Below are 11600 nucleotides of genomic sequence, written 5' to 3'. Positions count from 1 at the left end.
GACCCTTTTTGGCCCCGCCCCTCAGGCCCCTGGGGGCTTAGGACTAAACCGGCAACTATTTTTGTTGACCTTTGTCCATGGAAGGTCCCTGCAAAATTTCATTGAAATTGGTTCAGGGGTTTTGGAGAAGAAGTCGAAAATGTAAATTGTTTACTGACGCACGACGGACGACGACGGACAAAAGGCGATCGCAATAGGTCACTTGAGACTTTGTCTCAGGTGACCTAAAAAGTGCTATATATATTTGAAATAAAAATCACATCATTTTGTTTTTCTGAAAAATTGACTTTTATTTCTCACTTTTCAAATATAAAACTTCACATGTTCATTAATATTAAAATGTTAACCTCATTCACATGTTCATAGTTTTGTATCAAGCAAACATTTATCCACATACAAGTATCCGACTACATTAAACCAGTGATCACCCAGGCAGCAATATACACATGTGACAGCCCAAATAAAAATAATATGAGTAATAATAATTTGAGGTGGTTATATACCACTTTATCACAACCTAAGTTGTAGGTCGTCTCAAAGCGTGTCACAAATTATTATCCGTGGTTACAGTGCCTTTGCAACCAGCCAATATCTTTCTCAACTCTCTGGGGAGCATATAGCCAGTACTACCATATAGGCGGTCACGGATAGCATTCAACAATTCCAGCACTGCCCAACCATGTACCTATTTACAGCTGAGTAGACTGAAACAAGCGGAGTAAAGTATCTTGTTAAGAGATACAACACAGTGCCGTGACATGACACGTTTACAATCACGCACATATACCGTTTACAATCACGCACATATACCGTTTACAATCACACATATCTTTCCAAACTTTACACTCACAAACTGAACCCATGCCTGGGTGAATTCACAGACTACATATATACATTCACAAACTCCATACATTCACAAACTCCATACATACATTCACAGACTCCATATACATGTATACATTCACAAACTCCATACATTCATAGACTCCATATATACATGTATACATTCACAAACTCCATATGCATACATTCACAAACTCCATATACATGTATACATTCACAAACTTCATACATTCACAGACTCCATATATACATTCACAACCACATATTTCCATACTCTTCACATATATTCTCTGGCATCACAAATTTGTAAATCTTGTGCATAACACATAGTGTCAAAATCTCCTTGCTGAAGTTTGCTACAGGAAATTTCCATATAGCTCAGCAGTAGAGCGTCTGGATTCTCTTGTTCTATCACAAGCGACAGCATGTACATGTGTAGAAGGAGCTGAAAAAATGCACGACCAAACCGGGGGTTTGAACCCGGGACCCTCCGAACTTTCAAACTACACACATACAAGTATTAAAAAGTCCACATACCTACATATGATCGCACCTCTCATTCTAAAAATACTTGATGACTTAATAACAAGCTGCATTGTTTAAAACACCACATACACATCAGGAAGATGGTGTCCTTATAGAAAATGTCTTGATATCCTCTGTAGTCAAGTTAGTATATGTAATCTTTCCAGTTTCTTGCAGTATGGTAATAAATTCTGTCTGATGAAATTAATGTTTTTCAAGTTCAAACTACTAACTGACAAACATCATTAGTTTATGAAACATTCTTTTACAACCAGATTTACAGTGGCAAGTGGCTGTATTTCATAACAGTTTTGTAATCTATTCTTAAAGATAAATTTGAATCTCCAGTTCAGATGAGCTTGCTAAGCCTGAGGCACAAATTCAAGAAGTCTGAACTGACATGATTCTGAAATTTACATTCCTCCCTCACTTTTGATGCCTCGGTAGTAGGAAGAATGACATCTTTGTGTGGGCTTGAACAAGAAGTTGACTTAGTCTACAATTTCTTGTCGGTGTCAGGATCCGGTGTCAGCTAGATCAGATTGGTCAAAGTAGCGAGACACTAAACAGATGAACAGGTTTAGAGGCACCAGGTGGGGATTATCTACGGAGTCCTGATAACAGAAAAAATGTATTTGTTATAGATATTACATATGCCAAGATACTTTGTCAAAAAAAAATTACTTAGAGGGAAGAAGTACAGGGCAATTTTATATGGATTGACTTAAGATTTTTCAGTGTTGTAAGACTCACCAGAGTAGCTCTGAGATTTGCTGCCCCTCTAGCCAGTGACCGTAAGAGGGAGCAGGCTTCAGGTATCAGAGGTTTCTGTAGCCAGGCTAACAGGGCATAGAACCAGCAACCCTGTAACACACAAAAAGTTATCAAAACCAATCAAAGAACTGCAAATCAAACATGTCCCCTATTATGACCTTCTCTGATTGTAGTCCTATCTTGATACTTTCATTTGAGCTTTTCCGTTAAAACTGTAAACTTTTCAAAAACACCTTTCTTTTATATAATGTTGTGGCCCGTGGGCAAAAAGTTGCTGGACATTGGCACAAAAGTGTGTTATACTCACCTATGTGTAGCTTGTACTGAAGAACTAGGGTTTTAAAGTTCTTTATTTCCCCTATTTGACCCCAGATATCTGCCCCATGGGGGTCGATCGTATCCTCCATTTAAATAATAATGTTGAGTCTCCTTAACCCAAGAGTGCTCCAGAAAACTTAAAAGTTCAAATCACCTTTACCATATTCAAGGACATAAGCTCACTTGGCCCTTTCATCTAAAAACACTGCGAAACAAAGGTCGATTTACAGAAAAGTGACATCAAAAAACTGTTGGTCATGTCAGTCAATACATTAATAGTAAATACATGTGTCTTTTCTAATCAGTCAGTAGTGGACATATGTATTGGCTACATGGATATAGTTATAAACACAATTTTCAAGCAACAAATATCTATTTGAGCATGTGTTGTCATGTGTGAATATCAATATGACAATAGTCTCAATCCACAAATACAAACCTGTCTTTCTGTAAAGCCAGTGGCCTCAAACCAGTTGACATGATACTCCAGAACCTTCACCAGTACTGACTGAAACCAAATAATCTGTTTTAGTCCTATTTGATGATTTTTTTTTTTTAATAATACTGCAACAAATTTCTGTAGACTTTCAACAACCTATTCTTCTTGAAAGTGCAGATTGTAATGTGAATGAGCAATTTTGTAACAACGGATATCCAGAGCTTACAATTTAGTTTATAAAATGTCATTTCAAACTTGTATTCAAAACAAATTTATCAAATCTTGGGTGAAAACCAAAGCAGATGGCAGAATACCACGCCGCACAGTAAGTGAAGCAGTTGTTACTTGGAGATGACAAGGATGGATTTTATAAAATGTATACCGACCAGTCTCTGTACAAATTAATTACTGACACAGAGGTTAACGTTGATGATCAATTTTAATTATTTTGTCAAAAACATAACTGAGAGTTTATTTCAGGCAATTCAGATATAAATGAGACATCTCACAGTTTTTTCAAGTAATGATTCTATAAATAAGTTTATACACAAAGAAATTAACAGTAAATGGCATACAATATATCCTACCATATCCATATCAAAAGTCTAGTTTTAAACTAAATTGCAAGAACAGCACAAAATCAAGCTCAACATTTAAGAAATAGATGTGTGATCCTTTACCTGATCCATTGCCATGACGATGCTGAGGAAAGGAAGAGTTCCTTTGTGTGTTTGATCTTCAACCTCCTCTGGTACCACTTCCTGTGGCCTTGAACCTGGTGGTTGCAGCCTCCCAAAGCACAGTCGACACCAACCCTCCACATCATTACCAGCAGGCTGCCATACACAAAATTACCAATGAACAAGAGGCCCAGAGGGCCTGTATCACTCACCTGAATATGTTTAAAATAATTGGTATGAAGTAAAGATATAGCACTCCATGGTAGGTACTGTAAGTACATATGAAATTTCAGAAAGATCCATCCAGTACTTGAGATATAACAAATTTCAAACTGAGCCCCACCCCTATGCCCATAGGGGGGTCATACCAACCGTTTATACCAAATTGAGTCCCCTTGGCTAAAGTATGCTCCAGACTAAATAAGGATAAAATCCCTTAATCACGATGGTCGAAGAAGGATTTTAAATATTTCACCTCTATTTCTCCTATTGGACCCAGCCCTTCTGCCCACTGGGAGACCACACCCACTGCTTATACAAAATTCAGTCCCCTTGGCCCATTGATGCTCCAATCTTAATTAGGATAAAATCCCTAAATCCCTATGGTAGAAGAAGGATTTTAAAGGTTTAGTCAAAATCTGCTTGGCCGTTCAGGACTAGTAGCGTTTTAAAGGAAAAGTTGACGGACGGACGGACGGGCGACGGACACTGCGGTATGGCATAAGCTCACCATGGTCCTTCGGACCAGGTGAGCTAAAAACAATTCAACACTGCTATGATATCAATGTAAGAAAAGCTATTATGTATCTTAGAGAAACACTTCATCATTGCTGTATTTAATTGAAAGTATGTGTTAGAATAGACCGACAACAAATTTTCTTTATCCAGATATTTATAAGGAATGTTGTTGTATCTACCAGGGCAGTTATCCTGGGAATTCGTCTCATGTGAGCTAAATGAGACAAACACATTCTATGGAAACAAACATACCAAGTTCTTTTGCTCAATGAGTGGCTGTTTTTTTCTGAGAGCCTTTTGTCTTGCCAAGTTCTGCAAATTCAAAAATACAGAAGAATTAAGGGTTAAACTCAAAGCTTGTTCAACATAGCTGTTAACAGTAGGTAAATTAAAATTGTTCTATTGCCTCCTGAAACTGAAGCAGCCACACATATACATGTAGATTACTTATATATTTCACATGATACTTGATTTTTGTGACTTAGCACTTATTTGCGAGAACATCAATTTATGTTTTACCTAATGTGTATGTCTTAGGTTTTGTGAAGAATATAACTTTGTATTTAAATGTGATTCCTGAATTTACAGACTCAATAAAGCAAACTCAACAATAGCCACGCTCAATATCACTTCAATGGGACCGGGTCATATGTGACTGCTAAGTCATGTATTACAAGACCGACAGCAAACAAAACAGTGACCTCCTAAGTTTTGGCATTGCTTTTGAATTTGTTCTCGCAAGTCAAAGCCCCACGTGTAAAAGCAGGAATCAATGGCAGTATTTTTTTTCATTTTGAATCTGTATGTGGTGACAAAGGGAATAAACAATATATTTTACGTTTGTTTTACCCCTCTGACAGGTGTCCTACAATTACCCACAAGTAAAAATGTATATTTGGAGCACTGAAAGTACATGATGTATGTATATGTTATATCTATTTGATCCACATGTTGTAAAATTGATTCGTTCTGTTTACTTTAATCACATGACATTGAAAGAAAAGCTGACATAGGTTTAGTGATCAAGTTTTACTGACGAATGAGTGCTTATACCTGGCGCAGTTCTGCAAAGTTAGCAATCTGAGTACGTTGCCAAGCTAGGTCAAAAGAAAATCCTTTAGGAGCAGGGAGGCAGCTTGTTACCTGTAAAGTAACATAAGAATGGACTTATTAAACATCTATGTATGTCTCCACTTCAATATCATACAGGATGTCATATGCAGAAGTTCAGTTTATACATCTAGACTTCACCAACCTGTTGATTCCCCAGTCCAGCCAGTCTTTTAGACGACAAATCGCCCTGTGACCCCAGTCAAGTCAGTCTTTTAGTCGACAAATTGACCCGTTTCCCCAGGCCAGTCAGTCTTTCAGTCAACAAATTGACCTGTGACCCCAGTCCAGTCAGTCTTTTAGATGACAAATCGACCTGTGACCCCAGTCAAGTCAGTCTTTTAGTCGACAAATTGACCCGTTTCCCTAGGCCAGTCAGTCTTTCAGTCGACAAATTGACCTGTGACCCCAGTCCAGTCAGTCTTTTAGATGACAAATCGACCTGTGACCCCAGTCCAGTCAGTCTTTTAGACGACAAATTGACCCGTTTCCCCAGTCCAGTCAGTCTTTTATTCGACAAATTGACCTGTGACCCCAGTCCAATCAGTCTTTTAGATGACAAATCGACCAGTGACCCCAATCCAGTCTGTCTTTAATTAGAGGACAAATTGACCTGTTTCCTCAGTCCAGTCAGTCTTTCAGAGGACAAGTTGACCTGTTTCCTCAGTCCAGTCTGTCTTTAATTAGAGGACAAATTGACCTGTTTCCCAGTCCAGTCAGTCTTTAATTAGAGGACAAATCGACCTGTTTCCGTACAAAATTGTCAGGTCATCCAGGTATCTCGCAGTGAATACCAGTCAACACATTCACTGAGAACATAGCTTGATTTTTGAAGTTCCACTGTCATTTAGGTTTGGCAATGTCCGTCTTCTCAATATTACATCAAAATTATATTCACAAGCATCTGACCTTGACCTTTGATCTCCAAAATCTGATCAGACCAAGAAGTTTGCATGAGTAGCTATTGCAATAGATTGTACAATACTAAACAACCTTTTCATGAGACTCTGAGACTACCAGATTTGATACAGATGGAACCACACAGCCATGACAAACCAATACTGTACACCGGGAAATTATCACCCAGTCTTGCCTTTTGACAAGAAAATCCATTTTGCGCCCAATGTTAAATTTGCCCTTCACATTTAATTTATATGTATATTATGTTGTTAACAAATATTCACTGTAATAATAAATTCCCCCTCAATAGGGAAAACAAAAGAGGCAAAATTAAATTACAGCGAAAATGTCCAGGTATACAGTGTTATACTTGGACCGGGTTTCCTCTGGCCGGACACCAAATCGGGAGAGTTAATTGGCAAGTATGCAGGTGTCAGAGGAAACTCGGGCTAGAGTTTAGTGTAGATAGATGTCTGGTGTCAGGGTCAGAGGAAACTCGGGATAGAGTTTAGTGTAGATAGATGTCTGGTGTCAGGGTCAGAGGAAACTTGGGCTACAGTTTAATGTAGATAGATGTCTGGTGTTCTGTCAAAATGTCTAAGTCTGGTGTCAGGGTCAGAGGAAACTCGGGCTAGAGTTTAGTGTACAGTAGATAGATATCTGGTGCCAGGGTCAGAGGAAACTCGGGATAGAGTTTAGTGTAGATGTGACTTACCTGATTTAGCAGAACTGTTTGACGAAATCCGGCCTGATCCACTTGAGCAACTACTACTTTTGGACAATCTTTGGCTTCTTGTCTAGATAAAATAATAAAGCAATAAAAAAAGATAAATTAAGAACTTTGTTTAAAGCTGTTTCTAAAGCCTATCACTATCTCGATTCACAGGAATTATGATTCTATATATATATAGTATATATATGGGAATATACCAGCCGAGTTACTAAAGTCCAACCATTGTTGATTTATTGTTCTTAGTAAAAGTGGCTAGAAATGTGAGATGAGACAATTTACAGAACAAATCGAGGATATTTCTAAATATTATGTGTATAACCAAAGACGTATATATAACAAAATACACGTCTCTGCTAGTACTTCTTTTAATTTTGACTTGTGTTACAAAAGCGGCACAAAAGCATCTAAAATCTGACTGATTGGGTTAGTCTAATATTACATCTGAGGGAGATTAAAGCTTTGTACTAGCTCACAAATATGGTTTGACCCTAAAAATAGACTGACTTCATTAAAATCCGGCTGATCAGGTTATTCAGCTACTAAGGGAGATAAGGTTTTGCAGAAATACAGGTAAACCGCGGCGGTGACCTTCGGCGGTGACCTTCGGCGGTGACCTTCGGCCACATCCAGTCTGTTTGACGAGTAGCTAAAGTAATCAAAGCATGGTTAGCTTTACAGTTCTTTTCTTTTGTTAATGTATTGGTCATGTCGATCTTTTCTGTGACTATACTGAAATGGACAGAATATTTTGGAGAGAGTTTCTTAATTCTGCCGAAAGAATAGTCATATTCAAGTGGTCAGCGGTATAATTTCAGGTTTATTTGCAGTGGTAATTTTTGTGATATAAAGCAAAACGTTAGTGACCCTAACATTGTGACGGGAACTGTGTATTGTAGTTAGGTAGGAACACTACACAAAGTAGGTCAGGGGAAACCATCTGCTTCGGGGAAGAGTGTGGTGAAAACAATTTCAGCAAACAGAGCTTCTTGAGAAATTTAATCAGAATATTTTTTATCAATTGTATACTTACAAAATACATGCATTGTTGTATTTTTCACATACATATGGCTAGTTAAGTAAGTATTGAAGTGAATGCTTTCTCTGCCGATTAGTTGGCTAACCACAAAATGGCTTCACTATGGTATGAATGAAAACGCTAGAGGTAGCTGCCAAAAACATTTGCATATGAGTGAAAAGTAAATGAATGAAATCCATATAAGACGATATCAGATTCCATATAAGGGCAGAGATATTATATAAGGTCATAGATGGCGTTAGTGTCAAATGTGCAATTCCATGTTAAGCAAACTTTGTAGTATGATCGATCCCCTAGATACGCACTAACAATCTCATCCCGGCAGACAACAGAACACTTCAATGACACGACCGTAGTTACAGACATATCTACACATCCAAAGACATATACAGACACTCATTATTTCCATACGCCATAATACAATGGAACCTCCTACCCACAAGAATAATTCATTAAAATACACTAGCAGAATTCAGAATGTCAATCTGCTCCCCTATAGCACTTGATGGATAGTTACTTAGACAACCAATTAGTGGTTATGTAACAATAGATTGTGGGACAAAAAAGTAAGTGATATAGGATTATTGATTTACATAAGTGGACTGTGGGACAACCAGATTTGTGGTAGGTGGATGGTGGTAAAAAGGAATCAGTGGTAGCTCGATTGTTGGAAATCCAGATTATATGGAAGCCTAATGGTGGAACAATCATGGGTGGGACAATCACGAGTGGCAATAGAATATGAAACAATCTAATCTGCAGTAGTTGGACTGTGAGACAACCACAATTGTGTGACATTTAAGTGGTAGCTGGATGGTGGTACAAACAGATTAGTGGTAGCTGGATTGATGGAAATCCAGATTAAGACATCGACCAGCTAGAGCGTAGAGATTACACCTCCCAAGAATCAGGTTGTGTCACCCAGATGCTCCAGGACCTGGGCCTGTCTCCACTTCAAGAGAAAAGGAAGCAGAACAGACTAGCGTTATTTTATAAAGTGGTTGAGGGGCTGGTGCCAGCTATTTCACTGTCAGGACTATATAAAACCAATCTGACGGAAACAGAACATTAGAACCAAACGGTTGACAGACTGTGTTGAAAAAAACTTCATTAGATAGCCAGGAAACCAACAACTCTAGGTGCTTTAAAACTACAAACTTTAATACACCTGTCAATAAAAACTCATTCTTTCCCAAAAATACCATCGACTGGAATCAGCTTCCAGACAACGTTGTGCGTGCAGAGTTACTTAAGGGTTTCAAGTTAGCCCTACAACTGCACGACTAAGCGCCTCTAACACTATCTCTCCCGATGTGCTTATGCCTGAGAAGGCCCTACATCGTACAGATATTCATCTTCATCTTATTAGCTTCCTCCGTCGATACGGACGATTAAGAAAGTGGGTCTTGTGCTGAAGTGCGTTAATTATGTACAGTGATGATTTTTTTGATTTTTTTGATTTTTTTGTTATTTGCTATAGGATAAAAACAGGTTAAAAGCAGTGAGTGAGTGTTAGTTATGTTGTAGGTATTGTAAATGTTTGATTATGTTGTATGTGGTGCATGTCCTGAATTCTGCTAGTGTATTTGATTGGCTTATTATTGTTAGGTAGGAGTCCATTGTATTATGGTCAGGTGTATGGAAATAATGAGTGTCTGTATATGTCTTTGGATGTGTAGATATGTCTGTAACTACGGACGTGTCCTTGACGTGTTCTGGTGTCGGCCGGGATGAGATTGTTAGTGTGTATTGCTACTTGTTGGTGTATTATTTTGTATAGAAGAATAATACCTGTTCTTGTTCTGAGTGTGTGTAGTGTTGGCCATTGCAAGTTGTGTATCATATCTGTGACTGAGCTTGTGTTATGGTATTTGTTTAGGACATATCCTGCTGCTCTTCGTTGTACTTTTTCTAATTGGTTTATGCATGTTATTTGTATAATGTGGGTCCCAAACTGAAGAGCAGTATTCAAGTTTTGGTCTTACAATGGCCTTGAATGCATGTTTTTTTTATGTGTGGTGAATTTATTTTTAGGTTGCGTTTCAGAAAGCCTAGTGATTTATTTGCATTTGATGTGATGTTGTTAATGTGTTTGTCCCATTTTCAGTTGTTTTGGAGTGTGATGCCTAGATATTTGTTTGAAGTTACATATTCTAGTGTGTTGTCATGGAGTGTGTATTGGTGTTTAATTTGTGTGCGTTTTGGTGATATAGTGAGTATGGTGCATTTGTCTGGGTGGAATTTCATGAGCCAGTCCTCTTCCCATTTACTAGCTGCATCTAAATCTGCTTGTTGTTTTGTCGTGTCGTCTTTGTTGTTGATTGTTTTGTATATAGTATGCTGTCGTCTGCGAAAAGTCTTAGTGTACTGTGTCATATGTATTTGGGGAAGTCATTGATGTATATGAGGAAGAGGACTGGTCCCAAACAGGTTCCTTGAGGCACTCCAGATGTTACTGGGATTTTGTCGGAGTGTTTGCCCTCAAGTAATACTGTTTGGGTGCATTGTGATAGGAAGTCTGTTATCCATGTTAATGTGGTTCCGGTGATGCTGTAATAATTTAGTTTGTACTGTAGGTGTTTGTGTGGGACTTTGTCGAAGGCTTTGGCAAAATCCATTATAATAATGTCTGTTTGTTTGTTGTTGTTGTGGTTCTGTGCGAGGTCTTGTATGAATGTAATGAGTTGTGTTTCGCAAGATCTTGATGTGCGGAAGCAATGTTGTAGGTCGTTCAGTATTTTGTTGTCTTCTAAGTGTTTCATGGTTGCGCTTGTGATGATGTGTTCTAGGAGTTTGCATGCGATGCATGTGAGTGATATTGGTCTGTAGTTTGTTGGGTTGTATTTGTCTCCTTTTTTGTATATGCGGTTAACGTTGGCGTGTTACCAGTCACTAGACACTGGATCCAGATCCAGATTATTTTTACTTTATTTTATTTTATTTTACTCCTAAAGCACAATGGGCCGCTGGTCGGCTATTTTTATCGGGCATGATTGTGCCGACTGCAACACGGCGCTTGTCAAAATTATGTTGTCGTGTTGAACTTTAACATTTTAGGAGAAGACTGGTGTGCTCACAGGGGTTCATTACAAATGTCTGAAATACACATATGCTATACCGGTATGGGTCACAGCACACATAAGCATACACATACATACAACATACATATGTTTATGTGTGCTGCGACACATACCAGTATATAGCATATATGTATTTCAGACATTTGTTACGAACCCCTGTGGTGCGATGTAGTGTTTTACCGAACTCGTTTGAGATATTCACTGCCTGATGTCGGAGGTATATCGAGATTGAACTCATCCCCGATTCCATCGCCATCGATTATAAGAGCAGGTTGCATGAGATCGCCATCAGAACTGTCGTCATCCATAATCTTTGCAGTCTACACAGAAAACATCAACAAATCAACGAACTGCACACGTTCCTCTCGGCGCGTCTAATTACCCAATACTACCCAATACCACCCAATACTACCCAATACTACCC

The 11600-nt window shown here is 38.4% G+C and overlaps 1 protein-coding gene across 1 annotated transcript in view; it reads right to left on the bottom strand.

Moving 5' to 3' along the window:
• Window positions 1–1077: 1077 nt before the first annotated feature.
• LOC110459510 (gem-associated protein 2-like) overlaps window positions 1078–11600 on the bottom strand; it is a 14860-nt gene continuing 4337 nt past the window's right edge. The window contains exons 2-9 of the mRNA XM_021511814.1: window positions 11357–11538; window positions 7043–7124; window positions 5371–5460; window positions 4570–4629; window positions 3580–3735; window positions 2900–2968; window positions 2122–2232; window positions 1078–1982 (exon numbers count right to left, since the gene is read on the bottom strand). Of these exons, the coding sequence (XP_021367489.1) occupies window positions 1884–1982; window positions 2122–2232; window positions 2900–2968; window positions 3580–3735; window positions 4570–4629; window positions 5371–5460; window positions 7043–7124; window positions 11357–11484 (795 nt within the window). The 5' untranslated portion in view covers window positions 11485–11538 and the 3' untranslated portion in view covers window positions 1078–1883. The remainder of the gene's footprint in view (window positions 1983–2121; window positions 2233–2899; window positions 2969–3579; window positions 3736–4569; window positions 4630–5370; window positions 5461–7042; window positions 7125–11356; window positions 11539–11600) is intronic.

The sequence above is a fragment of the Mizuhopecten yessoensis genome, unplaced genomic scaffold (assembly GCF_002113885.1).
Source record: "Mizuhopecten yessoensis strain PY_sf001 unplaced genomic scaffold, ASM211388v2 scaffold1313, whole genome shotgun sequence".
Lineage (NCBI taxonomy): Eukaryota > Metazoa > Mollusca > Bivalvia > Pectinida > Pectinidae > Mizuhopecten > Mizuhopecten yessoensis.
The sequence above is the reverse complement of the archived record's forward strand: the minus strand, read 5'-3'. Positions and strand labels throughout refer to the sequence as shown.